Source organism: Mastomys coucha, unplaced genomic scaffold (assembly GCF_008632895.1).
Source record: "Mastomys coucha isolate ucsf_1 unplaced genomic scaffold, UCSF_Mcou_1 pScaffold22, whole genome shotgun sequence".
Lineage (NCBI taxonomy): Eukaryota > Metazoa > Chordata > Mammalia > Rodentia > Muridae > Mastomys > Mastomys coucha.
The window spans coordinates 88,926,658-88,943,399 of record NW_022196905.1 but is presented as its reverse complement, the minus strand read 5'-3'; the positions used below and the strand labels follow the sequence as shown (position 1 = coordinate 88,943,399).

General features: G+C 42.3%; 1 protein-coding gene across 1 annotated transcript in view; it reads right to left on the bottom strand.

Annotated features, from left to right (window-relative positions):
• The window catches only part of Fras1 (Fraser extracellular matrix complex subunit 1), a 415,397-nt gene that overhangs the window by 83,022 nt on the left and 315,633 nt on the right, over nucleotides 1-16,742 (bottom strand). Inside the window, exons 38-44 of the mRNA XM_031391220.1 lie at nucleotides 15,080-15,327; nucleotides 10,070-10,218; nucleotides 9,724-9,886; nucleotides 8,056-8,191; nucleotides 2,676-2,866; nucleotides 1,448-1,601; nucleotides 64-327 (exon numbers count right to left, since the gene is read on the bottom strand). Of these exons, the coding sequence (XP_031247080.1) occupies nucleotides 64-327; nucleotides 1,448-1,601; nucleotides 2,676-2,866; nucleotides 8,056-8,191; nucleotides 9,724-9,886; nucleotides 10,070-10,218; nucleotides 15,080-15,327 (1,305 nt within the window). The remainder of the gene's footprint in view (nucleotides 1-63; nucleotides 328-1,447; nucleotides 1,602-2,675; nucleotides 2,867-8,055; nucleotides 8,192-9,723; nucleotides 9,887-10,069; nucleotides 10,219-15,079; nucleotides 15,328-16,742) is intronic.

Genomic DNA, 16,742 nt, shown 5'->3' with positions numbered 1-16,742 from the left:
CTTCCTTTGAAAGTGTTTTTCGTTAAGTATGTGTCATGGTGACAGAAAATCGGACTAACACACCTGCTAAAAGCTGAAGTCCTCGGTTTATTGCCAAGCGGGGAATGTTGCTTGTTGGCAGTTCTATGTAGATCTCCATCCTCCCTGTGTCTACATGGAGGCCATCCGTGAGAGAGAACCGGAACTCATCTACTGCCATATAGATGTCACCGGGTAAGTACCCGACTAGCCCAGCTAAGACATCCTGATAGGTGAAGGAGGAGCCTTGGTCTAAGACTGTTCCATTTTCTAGAGGGTCAGAGGCAGCAGGCCTCCGGAGTAGATGACCTGCAGATGGAAGAGAGAAATGATAAAGAAACAATAGTTTTACATACTTATATAATCAAAACAGTCCAATTTTGCCAACGAATGTGAGCTTATATAGAATGTCAAGTACCTCAGAGACTCTTGGTGCTAACACCTAGCATTTTGTATGTAGGTGTAGGAGGTGCCCTGTGGCCTTATCTATAAATAAAGAAGACAAAGTTCCACTCTTGTGGTTGAAATTCTCCTAAGGAGACACAGGTGGAAGCTGAAATATAGTGGCTTAGAAATCACATCTCACTCCCCGGATTCAAACCTACTCCATGACCTGAACTTTATTTTCCCTTCTGTAAAGTGAAAATAGGCCTCCATCCTTACAGTGTGCAGGTCATGGGGTCTACGTTTAAATTCCTTTTAACTTTAGGAAGACTGTAAGAAGGCTTGTAGGGAGGCTTGTTTTTCTGTTTTTAAGGGGTCACACATGGCAAGGGTATAGTTAAAATGCGACATCAGAGAAATCGAATTAAGGTAATTGGAAAGTGAGGTGGCCAGTGGTTGCTTCCATTATTAACCACTGCAGCAACAAGAGCAATTGTGTCTTTAAAAGTCCAACCTGAGTTGAGAGTGATTGACACCCGGCAATGCGCCAGAGCTTTAGCTTGGGGGTAGCATTTAGTGGAGGGGGTGGCAGATCCCCGTAGTTGTTTCTACATTTCCTTTAAATTAGAGAATGCTCCCATTGCACAGGGATCACTTTTGTGAGAGACTTCTAGCATGCTGACAGGCTGCATGAGGCAGCGCTGACGATCAAACGATGCTGACTGCCCTGAGAAGAAGCTGCACAAACACTGAAACCTGTTTGGCTTGAGATTATAAAGGAGACCAAAAAAAAAAAAAAAAAAAAAAAAAAGAGCTGAAGCAAAATTTCAGAGACACCAATTACTTAGCATGCAGGTTTTTAAAATAGCATCAACCAGGATCCTTAAGACTCTTGGCTAGCTGTGACTCTGATTATATTTTGATGCAAAGAATGGGCTGTATGTAGGCAAGGAAGAGGAATAATGAACCCATGCACAAGCTCCTGCTCACCACCCATCAGGCACCTTCACTAAGCAGCAGCTTTCCACCCTGGTTTGTGTCTTACCATGGTCAGGCTTTTTCATCAATACAAAAATCAGCTCGTTATCTGGGGTGTCCAGATCTTGTAGGCTCAAAGAAGAATTGCTTATCACCACTCCCGAGCTCAGCCGTACTCCCAGGGGCCGCAAGGTCATTCTGGGAGGCTCGTCATTCTTCCTCTGATTAAAGTATAAAATATTTGGTCTCGCACAGATATTAGTTTAAGAAGAAAGAAAACTGGCATTTGGAGAATGTACCATTACTAAAACAACCCTCACTATCCAAACAGTATTTAACATGATACTGGGTTTATTTCCTAGTCAGAATATTAATTATAAATAAAAAGTCACATAGATAAGAGGTCCCTCTGATCGGAGGCTGATGGACTTCTATAGACAGTCACTAAGGTATTTTCCATAGGTAGAGTGGCTATATTTTTCTAGATGTAAACAATGGACATAATTTAGAAATACAGGTGTATTTGAGAATCAAAGTCTATTTTAATTCAGATGGTCTTAGAAATTTCTCAACGTGCTACAGCAGCTCTAGAAGGTCGCAGCACTGGGAGGTGTATCGCTTCTGGAGCTGTCTCCAGCCCCGTTCCATCCCTGGCCCTCATGCAAGTTTTCACACATTTTACCTTCTCAAGGCAGAGAGCATTTCATTCTGAGATTTATCTTTTTTCTCCCTCTCCCTGGTGTCATAAAGCAAGACTATGATAATAGTTTCTCAAATAAAAATAAGTGTGGGACTAAGTAAGGATCAAATCCCTTTGATTTTATAGTTCCATAAATAAATAATAAATGAATAAATGAATTTAAAAAAATAATAAATAATAAATCCATAAATGAATTTAAAAAAATAAAAGGCCAGCAGTGCATGGAGAACCCACTTGTGGTAATATCAGAGATGGGCATATGTCAATTTTCATCTAAATATGGAAATGACATGGTGCCTCTGATTCCTACAAATCGTTTTACCCCCCAAACAAGTACATTTTATCTTAAATTAGAAATTCATATCTCCAACTCAGACCTTCCCCAAATGCCAACTACTATTTCAAAAGCTTCCAGAAGGTCAGGGTTATGTGTTAAAATTGATATTTAAATTTGAAGGTCACATGCAACCCTTTGCCTGGGAGTTGATACACAGGCTTGTTTAAGACTAGGATATCATGTGGTTTAAGGTCAGCTCATTTAAGAGTGGAATGTTGTATGCCTGAAGGCTTACTCGCCACCTTCCAAAGTCTTTACCTCAATGGTGATATTGATGCTGTGAATTTCAGAACGACCGCTTCCGTCACTCACATAAAAACTAAACACATCATGGGTTGGCTCAATGCTTTCATGAACACTCTGGAAGTAGTAAATGTAGTTTTCCAGGACATCTTGAATAGGGAATGATGCCTCCAGGTCACTATTCGCTCCAGGGCCAAAGCGATCTCCTGCATAGTACCAAGAGAAAACATTTACCTTGATTGTTAAGAATCTGATCTAGAAAAGAATACCTTAGCAACACTAGGGTATATAAAAGTATGATTGTAGGAGAAGCTAGGACAGAGCTCAAGACCAGAAGCTGGTCTTGGGTTGGATAGTGCCCCTAAGACTCTTCTCATCTGTAAATGGATACGACAGTCCTGCTGTCTCCACAGGGAGTCAGGTGATGTCCAAGTATCTGAGATCTCTTGGTGCTTCACTTTTACATAGCACAGAATCTGTGGTTGGTGTCTTTCCAGTCATTTACCCAAACAAGGTGTAAATATCAATACAAACAGCCAGCATTCTAATTTAAATGTTAGCAGTTTTGGAGGCATTCTTCCTGGTATATCCGTCAAGTGTTACCAATTTCTTTATATAAGAAAAAGTTAACTATTGACTTTTCTGTTTAGAACCTTCCCATACATTCCCATTTGACTTCCAAGTTTCTTGTTTTAAGCTTTCTTTATTCTCAAGTCCTCTTCCTACTTCCATGTAGTTTTATGGTTTTGTTTTTTTCTTTTTAAGAAAGAGAGGAGCCAGGCAGTGGTGGCGCACTCCTTTAATCCCAGCACTTGGGAGGCAGAGGCAGGTGGATTTCTGAGTTCAAGGCCAGCCTGGTCTACAGAGTGAGTTCCAGGACAGCCAGGGCTATACAGAAAAACCCTGTCTTAAAAAACAAACAAAAAAAGACAGAAAGAAAGAAAGAAAGAAAGAAAGAAAGAAAGAAAGAAAGAAAGAAAGAAAGAAAGAAAGAAAGAAGGAAAGGAAGAAAGGGAGGGAAAGAGACTGCATTTAATTGGGGTTACTGCTTGAGGAAGGATCAGTGTATCAGTGAATGCACCACTGAGAATGTAACTTCCCACACCCTTGTGACCTTTGTCCCTGTTAGAGCAGTGCTTGGAGTGTTGGCTGACCCAGTCCTGTGGAAGTCTGTGCAGGCAGCCATGCTGCTGTGAGTTCATGGGGACAATAGCTATGGCATGAACAGAAGACACCATTTTTCAGCACTCCTTCCCATATTCCAGGTCTGATCTCCAAGACCCTTGAAGGAACCTATACATCAGTTAGAACCAGGCTTTAGGATAGTATGCCAGGACTACAGGGTGCTCAGAGGCCATGTAAACACCATAATACTCAGGTACCTTTCAGACTTAGAAGTGTTTGGGTCCCATTCTAGGAGGAAGTGTTGTTGCAATCTGGGTGAGTTTCCCACTAAGACCATGTGTTAGTCTCCAGCCTGTGGTGTGAAGCCTTTAGGAGATGGTATTAAGTGGGAAGTCTTAGAATCAGGGGGGCTTTGAGGATGCTAGGACCCTGCATCATCTCTTTCTCTCTTTTAAATCCTGGGCTGAAGTGGAAACTGAAGAGTTCTTTGGAAAGTCAGCTGTGCTAGATGGTGTTTTGGTGGGGCAAACACATGAAGCAGTGTTTTCCTGAAGTGGACACAGTGAAGACTTAGGCCAACTCGGGAAGGAATGTTTAGCTGAAGCAGACTCAGGAGAGAGGATGTTCTGCTAAAGCAAGCACATGAAAGGACATGTGATGAAGAATTCTTTGGTAACAACATGCATATATTGGTCTGCCTTACATTGTGTAGTTGAGGAGTATTTGTCGGGACTCCATAGAGAGAAACACACCAAAAAAAAAAAAAAAAAAACAAAAAACCTTCTGGTGCTGTGCTGCAGGTTCTTGCTGCTTCTGAAGACTCAGGCTGATTTGGCAAGTGATGCCAGCCGAGACAGGTATACATGTGCTGAGGCAAGATCCATGGAGGACATGTGATGTTTTGAGGGTGTATTAAAGGAACAAGTGATGGAGGCTGAGCATGGCTTGCTTATAGAAAGAGCTAGCTGGGTCTCATCTTCAATGGTGGTCTCTTTGCTGAGAGAGGCCCAGCCGAGAACTTTTCCTGGCATTCTTCCAGGCTCTACCTGCTGACTGGTGCTGAGGCTGAGGCCTGGCTGTTTCTATTCGTGGCAGGCATCACTGCTGACTCATGTTTGCTATTCCAGCTCTAGTGATCTGGACTACTAGTGTATCTGTGAAGTGTTTGTGAGTGTATTAAGCTGCCACTGCTGATCTGTAAACTGAACTGCCAATTTCCAGACAACACAGATGGGAGTTGCTCCAAAGAACCTTTCTAAACAGGACCACTTAACCTGTATCTTTTCTTTTCTACTGCCTCTGGTGTGTGGTGGAGGGTAAGGCTCTTAAGAACCATCATTAAAAGTAGGCTTTGAAAAAAATTAAAGTTACACTGGGCTTAAGGAGCGAGCTTTGTTCTATCATTTTACTCTGCTTACGATGAGTTGCCCTAGCTAGGAGTTCAACTGACCACAAACTACTACCACTGATCTCAAAAGGAAAGTATATCCTGCCTCTATGGAAGTTGACTTATCTCCGGTATATAACTGTGTTATAGTAACTGAAAAATTGACCAACAGGGGTACATTTGGGAAGTGCTCATGGGGCACCTTTCAAAGTTCTGTACTTTGCTGCCTTCTGAGTCCTCATCCCATCCAATAACAAATGTTGCAAAAGGCCAAGGTGGGAGAGTAAGCAATGCCCAAGTGATGGATGGCTTGGCCTGGTCTTGGTTCTAGCCAAGTCCTTCTAATTGATTGCTTTTTAACTCGGTACCACAGTTTTCTAGAGCAGAGAAAAAGAAATTCTGTGTCTACGCATTTCCTGGGTATGTATGAACAAAGCAAAGGAGAGGTGATCCACATGAAAACCAAAGAGCTTCTTCTCCAACCTTCTCTATGATTCTTTGCAAACACCAGATTCTAAAAAGGCTATTAGCCTTCAGCCTGTAGAAAGGGCTGTTTGCTGGCACCCCAGAGTAAAGACCAGGACTGAAAATGCGTTTTGTTGGCTTGTTTTCTCATTACTTGTTTGAAAGAAGAGAAAGAAAATTGAAGCTGAGTGAGACCTATGCAGTCAGTGACCCAGGATTCCTTGGGACAGAGAGATCATGGTTTCTGGAAGGAGTTGCTGGGGGCACTTCCAAGTTTTACTTTCTCCTCTCTTTGATCTTCATAAACTTGGAACTGTGGCTTTATTATCTGGGTCAAGAAAAGCCTCTGTAAATGATACCTCAAAATATACAGACTAAAATAAGCCTTGTTTTAAAACTGTTGGAGAGTTAGTTGGCCATCAAGGGAGTCAGACAGGGAAGCCGCAAGTATCAATCTTTCCAAGTTTTAAAATTGCACTTTCTATTTTTGATGTATATCTCTGATGTGTTGTTCCCTGCCTTCCTCAGCAGAATGTCCTAGGTACAAATTAAACAGTCACTGGTGAGTATGGCTGTCATCCTGGATACCTGCTCTACTCAGCACTGGAACTGAGATGGCCTCAGAACAACTCAGCGGGTCATACCCTGACCAGGCCAGGCCTCAATGAATCTAGAGTCTATGCTATCCCGTTTCATTCTGTCTTCCATCCTGCTTGGTAAAAAGTAAAAGCTGCTTTTACCAAATTGAAAAACTATGTTCCAATGGCCTAGAATTAAATTTAGCTAGCGAGTTTCATCAGCATACAAAACACTTGCTTCCAAACAGAGGTATGGGGCTTCCTCCTCTGAGGTAAAGGCAGCATCCTTAGTTGATATAAACTGGTCACTTATTGTGTACCCTTGGGTATCTCTTCTTATCATTAGGTTCATGCCCATCCCACTATAGAATGAAGACTCCCTTAGTGGTCCTAGGACAAGCAGCCATACTGGGCATCATGCATGGGCTGACAAAAAGTGTTAGTTCATGGGCTACACCAGCCTCTGCAGTGGGAACTTTGGGGATGCTGCCCAAGAAACTTTTCACAGCCTCTTCGGATGTGGCGTGTATGCGCATTGTAGTTTGGAGAATCTTTTTTTTTTTTTTTCAGAGCGTCTGAGACGTGCCAGAATTTTGACAACAGCCTCTCTGTGCTGTTTCATGTGCTTCAGGTAAATGTCAAACTGTGTTACAAGGGCTGCCTGGGAAAGAAATCGCATGGAGAGTGGAGATAGTGAGCGGCGATGGCCTATCACGATCTCCCACCTCTGACCCTTCAAGTTCCAGTTCCCTGGGGCTCTTCTGCCTTCTCAGAGAGAAGCAATTGCTTTGTTCTGTGCCCCCAAGGCTTTGCTCCTTTGCTGTCATTTGCCATGTAATCCATCAGTCTTTCTATCTGTCTCCCACTCCAGGCACAGGTCAATGTTATTCAGGTTAGCACTGTATCTAGTGCAAACATTTGTCAAAAGGAACCTAATTATGCAATGAACAAATCTTCAGGCACACATGTTAAGACAAGGGAGGGAAAAGATCTAAGACTTTCGATGGGAAAACATGACCGTTTTAAATGAGTTTCTGGCTATCAGGCTCAAGGGGCAGCCACCATGCTGGACACAGACGCCGGCAGTCAATGTCCTGTCTGTGGGAGCTGCTAGCTCTGTGCCAATTAGAGCCTAGCACGGGCATTTGTTCATTCGGGAATCTCATTGCAGACGGGGTAGCTCAGAAACTGGCAGGAGCTGTCTCAGCTGCCAGGCACAGCACGTCTCCAGGGCTCTGTGGACTGCACATGCCTTTTGCCTCTCCTCGTGTGAGATAACCTCCAGTGGGTTTAGGGCAGATGGTACAGGGGAGGGATGTTGAAGAGGATGTCAGAGATAGACAGCATGCACTTCAATTCATGCCACATCCATAGGAGGAGCAGAGCGACACTGCAGCTGGCTCATAGGAAGGAGACTGGAATCTCTGTTTCCTTGACACCTCATTCTGAATACAACCTGTGAGCCCTTCAGCCCCCATGGCTCATACTCCAAATCCCTTTACTCTGCTCTAGTTTTTCCATTTATTAACCTTCTAACATCTTATGCTTTCCCCCGCCCCCCATTTATTCCTCTCTCTCTGCTAGGATAAAAGTCAATATGAAGGTAGAGAGGGTTATCTGTTTTGTATACTGATATATCTTTGATGCTTAAAAAATGCCCGGTATAGAGAAAATGCTAAGTGACTTTTTCTCTTACATGAAAGAAACTTTCCTTTCTCCCAGTTTCTTGAAAGGTGGGTCCATCTCGCTTTAATGCTCCATGTCCAGGTGGAATTAGAATATCTGCCTTCCCCCCATTTCCAGATCCTAAATCGTTGCCCCGCAAAGCCGCAAGAGTTACCTGTTCCTGTGTTCTCAATGCAGCCATACTTCGGCAGAGCACTTAGTTTAATGACAGTGTCACCCTGCAGGTTGTCCTGATCTTCAGTCGCAAAGAAGTGGTGGAGAGAAAGAGGTGCTCTCCCTCCCTCGTCAACCTGAGGAAGAAAGGCATGCAGAATGGACAACTGCACGAGTCTGGGGTGCAGATCCAGAAACTATTACCTGGGGTCACCATCAGCACCAGTTCCACTTTTGTGGGAGGTAGATCTCTACCGAGGAGGATGGTGTATGTTGCCAAAGCTGGGCCATCTTTCAGCACCTCACAGAGATGCGCACCCACGCCTCCGCTGTGCATCTCCTATCAAAACTGCACTTCAGGCAATGATGGATCTGGTTATAAAGCAGTTCTGGCCAGTTCCAACCACCCGTCTCAACCCATTTCAGGACAGGACAGCTGCCTTCTTGGGGCATCAGAATTCCATAGAGCATAACTGGAGAATGACGGATGTAGCCCTCCTTCACATTTCCCGGATTGACTGTCCTACAGGCGCTACCACCTAGAATAAAAGTCCCATTTATCCCCTCATATTGTATATTTATAGGGGTGTAGGAATAAAGAACTACTATACCTGAAAGTTAATGCTTATCTTAACATCAAAGAAGAAAATAAATCAATATATGTAAAAACAGTTGTTCAAACTAACCTTTTCTTTAGGGCCTGGCTTTATGTGCTAACTCTGCAGTCTGGGCCTGATGTTTTTCACCTGCCTGCAGGAAATGGTCAAGGCATGTTACTCTGAACTCGTGGCTACATGCAGGGTGGCCTCTAAACTATAAAATGAGATTCTTGGAATGGAAATGGTACAAGTTACTTCTCCAAGTTGGAGAAGATAGGAAAAAGACCACAACTATTTGGAAATTATTCAGAGATTCATGAATTTTAAAGTCTTCCATAGAGCCAGAAAAGGCCTAGACTTTGGGTCTTACTGTTTCTGTGTAAGGCAGGGGAAGGAGAATTAATACCTGTGAATCCCCTGCCATGCTTTAGATCCTAGGCTAGGAGGGATGCAGGCTACTTTAATTAATCACCAGAGAACTCTTTATGTAGTAGAATTTATAATACTTAAGGAGGAAACAGAGGCTAGAAAGAATTAAGTACTTGTTGCAAAGCCAGTCTGGTAGTACATAAGAAAGCTGGTGCGGGCTCTCAGCGGCTAACTTCAGTGACAGACACATGTTATATTGCCTCTCACGCAGGATTTCTCAACCTTGTTAATAATAATACATGCTGGTTTAATTCATGTGGGGTCGGCTCTCTGTGGTTTAACTGTTAGCAACACTAAACTGTACAATCCCCCAAAGTTTTATTCCCATTGCCAACAATATCCAGTATATTCTTGTGTGTGTGTGTGTGGGGGGGGGTGCATGTGTGTGTTATGTGAATATAATGGCTTGATCTTTAGTATATAGTTATTTTATATAAATATGTATATATGTAAACACACACACACACACACAGACACACACACACACACACACATACACATAATCTTACAACAACAGCCACTGCCTAGTTACTTTGGGAGACGAACTTGGTAGCCCATCTAGGCAGAAATCCTTTCGCTACATCACCAAGGCTGCCAGCTTTGCCAAGCCCTTGATGGCTATTGATCTGAGAGCTGCTTACCGTGATAAGGTCAGCAAAGGCAATGATGTGTGGAGGGTTCTCGGCAGGAGTGACCGTGATGGTAAAGGCCTGGTTGTCCACACGGTTGTCATCCATGTCTGAGACAGAGAAGTGGAAGCCATCTGTAACTGAATGCCCATCTGTCTCAAACATAGCTGAGTACCTGTTAGAAGAAAAAGGTTGCATCACCCTGACAAGCTGGGGAAAAGGAGTTGTAATTTTTCTTTTATAAAAATGAGATCAGAAACAAGGTATTCTTTGAAGGAGCTACAGGCTTTGCTTATGTATTGTAATACAACTGTTTAAAAAAAAATCCTTCGAAGAATCCACGGCTGTCTTCACATACCTAATGTTCTTATTGTTGATATCCTCCATGGTGAAATTGGAATCCCCAGAGAGCTCCTCCATGTCAGGTCCTGAGGTTTTTAAGAGCACCCCATACAATGGCAGAGAATGTAACTGAATCCAGATCTCTGCGTCAGGGGAAGAATCATCCTAATCAGGCAAACATGAGTCAGGACATGAATGCAGGCTTGCAGAGACCAAGATACTTAGAGTCCCACAGGGTCCTCCCCCTAAGCCAAGGGCACCTGCCCACGGTCATAAAACAACACCACACCCAACTCCACAAAAGCCCAGTCTTTAGCCCTTGTCAAATGCCTCTGGGCTAATAATCTTCTTGGAAGACAAGCTCAAGGTGACACTCATGGTACAAGGTGTAAAACAAAGAGATGTTTTATTGTTTCTGTAAGAGCCATGAGGGGTTGTTTTTATTATACGTGCATAGTACAGAAGAGAAGATGGTGGCTCTAATTCATTGTTCTATAAACACAGGCACAGGCTTCTTTGGCAGTGTCTAAAAAACACTTTGCATTTTAGAAATACATAGAATTCCCTTATAGTATATAATACACTCTACAAATAATACACTACAATGACGAAAGTCTATGAAACAGAATTTGCTTAGCCAATGATTCACTCCAAGCAATACCAATGTGACAAAAATTTGGATTAACAAAAGAATTTAGGAGGGCCTGTGGACTTCCTTCTATGAGGACTGAATCAATGGATCGCTCCCTAGAACACTTCATCTTAACAGAGAACATTTCCTTCTCCTGAATTGTTTATTGAGAAATAAAAACAGCTTTCTGTTTGTCTGCATTGAAAATAACAGAATATCTTCATGAGCAATTTCCTCTTTCTTCAAGAATATTTTTGGAAATGTCTAGGAGGCAGGAGATGTCTTTTTGGAAAATTTCCCTGGGTCATCTGTTGTTCAGAGGAGCTGACTCTGAAAATGGGGGGCTCTCTGTTTTATTTTGGCAACAATGAAAACAAATGTTGCGTGATGGGTTTTACTGTCAAAGGCAAGTTTGCCTGGCTCCACTGTGCAGCTGGTGAGTGACTGCAAAGGATGTGGAGCAGATGTGAGCTGGGTCAGGCAAGTAAGCTCCGGGTCCTTGTCATATCTGTCCACATTACAGAACTGCCTCAGCTCTCCTCCTAATACTAGCCAGAAGGGAATGGGAATTTACGCAGGCAGCAAGACTTCAGAAAATTTCTTCTAAATGTATATACTCTTACTGTTTTCTCCTTTCTCCATGTGGGGACTAAATAGCATAGGTTTCTGGAGAGTTACCACCTACGCGTGCTCACAGAGAAAGACCTCTAAAGGCCTACTGAAAAAGTTGAAGCATCCTCTTCCGAGCTGTGAGGAATCACAAGGACCACGGACCCGACTCTTAATTAGAATCAAGAATTCTGACTCACAGCAAACCTGGCAGTAAAATGCTTATTTTGTGGCAGGCATTATCTTATTATACTTCAATTTTGAAAAAGTTTTGGGATTAAAATGTGAGAAATCTGCTATTGTATTCTTCTTCAAAATATCTTGCCATAATTAAAAAAAAAAACAAAACTAAATTTAAGACCAGCTAAGAGATAGGGAGTTCTTTAACATGCATAAGAAAGCAGATCCTGTTCTCACGTGGTTTCCCTGTTCAAAGACCTTCATATTCATTTTAGATGAATTCTTACTTTCATTTTATTCTCTTAGTCTTTCTAAATAAATTAACATGTAATATGTAGCTATAGTAAATAGACATAATTATTTAAATATATGTATCCATGAACCTACCATTCAATATGAAAATTAGATAATAATTAATTCAAGGTCTGGGGAGATAGCTTAGTCTAGGAAGTGCTTAATTTGCAATCGTAAGGATCTGAGCTTGATCCTTAGAAACTATATTAAAGAAAGTCAGATTTGGTGGCATATCCCTATAATCCCAGTGCGGAGAAGAGAGACAGGTAGGCCTCTCAGAGGTCAGTCAGCCTAGCAGATATTGAGAGTTCTGAGTGAGTGAGAGATACTGTCTCAAACAAAAGTCCAATATACAGTCTTCTGGCCTCCACATACTCACAGATACATGGACAAAGACATACAGGAACACAGACACACATAATTAACTTGCGTGCACTTCTTTTATTCTGCCCTGGAACCCTTTTAGCTCTCTTGATTTTGTTTCCCCTCTCTTTTATTATCTATTTTGTATTTTAAGAAAGGGTTTCACTATGTGGCTCTGGCTATCCTGGAACTAGGTCTGCAGTCTAGGATGGTTTTGAACTGAGAGATCTACATGCCTCTACCTCCTGAGGGCTGGGATTAAAGGTGCACAACATCACTCCAGCTTTGAATCTTTAAATATGGCTTGATATATCACTAGAAAGTATATTTTTGATGTAAAAAAATAATACTGAGTTAGACTCTAATCTTCAGGAGTTTCTTTTCCTTCTTCCCTTTTTATAGTTTGGAGATTTTATTTTTTTAACGTAGCCCAGGCTGACCTTAAGTGTGAGAGCCTCCTATTTTCCTACTGAGAACTCTAAGTGCTGAGATTAGAGGTGGGGGTTAGTGTGGTTGGCTACCTCTTCTTCCTCATTCCCTCCTTTCATTTCTTTATCAGGGAATTTATTTGGGTTTTATATATCTATACAGTTGGTTATAGCATTGGTTTTCCCTGGAAGTTTCTGTATTCTGTTAAAACTGATTCCCAAATACACAATATATAATAACATTAATGTGTTGTATTTTGAATTATTTCAGGTTTGGATCATATATGGAAATGCTGTTCATGTTTTAATATAAATCTTGCACTTCTCATATTATAAACAAGAACAGCAAGAACAGTGTTTAAACAACTTGCCAATGGCCATTACATTCCAGAGAGGCAAGATTAAATTAAAACCTATCAATCCAGCAGGGCAGTGGTGGTGCACGCCTTTAATCCCAGTACTTGAGAGGCAGAGGCAGGCGGATTTCTGGTCTACAGAGTGAGTTCCAGGACAGACAGAGCTATACAGAGAAACCCTGTAGGGGAAAAAAAAATGAAACAAACAAAGAAACAAAACCCTATCAAAAACTGCAACAGAATTAGAGAACAAACCACCACGAAGAATTCCACCATGGCTTTGGTATATCCTGCCATCTTCTCCTCTCAGCTCCTTCCTGATGCCCACGCTCTAATTACAAAGAGAATCAGCTCTTCCCTACCTCTTTGTACTTTGTTCATTTATGAATGCCATTTCTGGTGGCTTTTCCATTATTGAAACCTTCAGTATTTCAGGAAAAACATCTCCATCCAGTAAAACTGAGAGACAGGCTGTGTGTATCCTTTAAGAATGTATGCCACACTGCTTTCAGTAGGCTAGAAGCATTCCCTGAAATCTTTCTGCTCTGCTGGGTAAATTAACATTCAATCAATTTTTGAAAATATATGTTCAGTTGCCAATGAGCTCACGTTTTGATGTGTAGCTTATAATATGTGGTTAATAGGCAGACACTGTTCCTGGGCTGCTATTTCGGGCTGTCAAACATCTTTCAAAGCTGGGTGATCTATTGATTAAGTCTGAATTCATACATTTTTACAAATTTATAACTTTCACAGGATCAAAAGACCATAACATATGATAAAAAATAATCTGCCAATTAAAAATCGTTGGAACTTTTGCTGAAACTGTAGCGAGCCCACAAGAGAAATCAAGTGGTATTCAGTTTCTCATCACTTAAGAAAAGACAATTTGAAGGGGAAAATAATCAGTACATAGCAAATATTGAAAAGCCAGTGCTTTATCTAATTACCATTATGTGAGACTTTACAGTAAGATTCTTCAGCCTAGAAAATGGGAACTTAGACCATATAGTATTTAAAGATGAGGGGTAGAGACAGGCTGTTCACTGTAATTTTGAGGCCAGTGAAGGAAAAATTCAATAGTAAGACTGATTACCATTCAAATAATTATCCTTCCTTTTAGAGGACAACAACTAATCATTATTATGTTTATATAGACAGCAGTTATCTTTTTATAACACATATAACTGCAGAATAAAATTAATTAGCCTCATTATCCTTTGCCCTATGTGTAGAATCAAAGAAGGGAGATGAGCTTAATTACCAAGATCATTTAATCAGGTTTGAGCCAGACATGGGGGAAATCCCCACTAACTTAGTTTCCCCCATTTCCTTCACTACCCTTGTCTTAGGGTAAGAGATAGTCAGCAGGCAATAGTCTAGCCTAGGAAGCAGAGAGGCACAACCAAGCAGAGCCTCGTATTCATCTAGATGGGACAAGAACAAAGCCAGTGAAACTCAGCTTTCATGAAACCAGAATCAGCCATTTCCCCTTCACTACTGACCAGGCAAACTCTTGTCAACTGTGCTTTCCCTAAAATCCTAGTAGAGCGCTTGCCCCCACACTTAAAACAATGGCCCTGAAGCTGGTATGTCATGGGAACTGTCGCTTTTCGACCATCACACGCCCTTGGGGTTCCCAATGCTTTCATCCTAATCTTTCTTCTTTTGGTGTGTATGTGAGTCTGTGGTATAGGTGTGCGTGCATGTAAGTTCACATGTACACATAAACATGTGGAGGCCAGATATGATGTTTTGTGTCTCTCTTGGTCACAGGAAGCAAGGTCTCTTGCCGACTCAGCTGATCTAGCCAGCCCGTTGGCTCAGGGGGACTCTTCTCCTTTCTGAGCACTGGTATTACAGGCTAGCTGCTGTGCCCACGTGGCTTTTACACAGGTCCTGAAGATCAAACTGTAGGCTTCACACTCCTGCAGCAAGTGCTTTATCCAGGAGACCATGTCCTCAGCCCTCACCGGAGACAGCACTTGTCCACTGCTAAGACACTGGGTGAGGCCAGAATGTGCAGTCTGATTCCAAGGAAAGCAGCTGAGAAAAGTGCCTTTTACCCAGTCTATACCTGGGGCCCAAGTACCCAACCTCGGTTCAGCTTCCTAGGCAGCCCACCCGGGAGTGCCAAGAACAAGAGAATCAATGTCAGAACTTACCACATAGGCAAGGTGTGACCTGGTGATTATGGCCGTGCGTTGGCTAGCAACAGTCATGCTCAGGGAGGAGCCGGGGGCCAGCCTGGGTCCTGGGTTCTCTGATGGGGACACCTCCACTTTGACTTCTGATGTTGTCACCGTCAGGCCATCTGTGACTGAGATCTCTATGCTGTCCTCCCACGCAGAGGACCCATCGTGTATGTATTGCAGAACGTTTCTCTCAACTTCATCATATGTGAAAGTGTCACCTTCCAAGGATAAAACAAACTCAAACTGTAAAGCCAGTGACTTGTGGGAATAACACTTCTCATTCTTACAGCACCTTTGTTCTCCTGATTTCAAAGTATACCTAGAGCCGTAAACTCTGGGTCTCAGAAGCTAATGAATCTAGGCACTTATCCAACTTAGAATTCCTTCTACATCACCATGGAGAAAGGGTGGCTTAAGCCCTCCTTACCCATTCTCAGGGTGAGAGGCTGTTTTACAAGGTAGCTAATTTCTCTGGGTGATGGCCTTAGTGTGTTTTGTTTTTTAAGGTTCTAAATCATATTGAGCTAATATCAGGCTCTGGGTGAACATTCATTACTCCCAGTTCTAGAAAAACAATGAACACACTTATATTTTTCCTGACCATTCCTCTGAGCTAATCAAGGGACTGGACATTTCTTGAAGACTTAAGGAACAGCATTGTCTAACCTATCAGGTGTATTATTTAAATTTGGGTGCTTAAGGTTTTTTTTTTTAATTGAAAATGTGAAAATACATTTGAGCTTGGGCTCAGAGCTTGGGCTCAGAGCTCGGGCTCAGTGATTGTTTAGCATAAGCAAAGCCCTTCTGTTGGACACTAGCATTGTGAGGGAAATTGTTGCTTGATGTTAAAAGTACAAATGTCATAGCTCAGAGTACTCATCTAGAACACATCACCATAACAGACAAAACAGGTAGTGTGGGAAGTTTTAGGATGAGAGCGGTTTGTGGGGGAAATAGTTAAAGAGCAATTCAAATCGACACTTTAAGGTGCAAGTTTGACTAGAAATTTAGAAAATGTAATTCACAAATACTAAAGTTGCCCAAAGTTGTTAGGCATGGAACTTCTGTTTGGATGTTTGCCGCTGTTTCAAATGAAGCGTGCCTCTAGCTATGGGCCGCCAAGACTCCACAGAACACGGCTGTGGAGTTAGACTTGGGATGCTCTTCTGGAACATTCTCCGCAATTCCATCTTCTGCAGATTCCTTGCTGTGATGGTTATCCATGTGTGCTGGGGCTGAGGACTCGGCTGCTTCTCCATCTTACCATCTCGTCCCTAAGGGCACAGCTTCAGTGTCACTGATGCTGATAGGCGCTGCCCCTAAAAACAGCTTTTAACTCTTTACCAACACCAGCAGATGCCACGCACCACATACAAGTGCAGGTTAAAAGCGTTGCTGGGGCAACAGGACTATGATGCACAGGTTAAATGCAACACTGAGAGACCAGGACAAGGGCGGCTTTATGTTCCTCCTGGGATGTCCCAAAGCTGTCCTAAGGATGATTCCTTTTTCATTACCCTAAAAAAAAGTTGCTTTTGGGACTCCTAAGAGCCTATTAGTTGTTCTTTAGATTTTTAATCTGCATTTAAGGGCAAAGATTTACCCCACTAGAGAAATTCAGAATGTATTACCA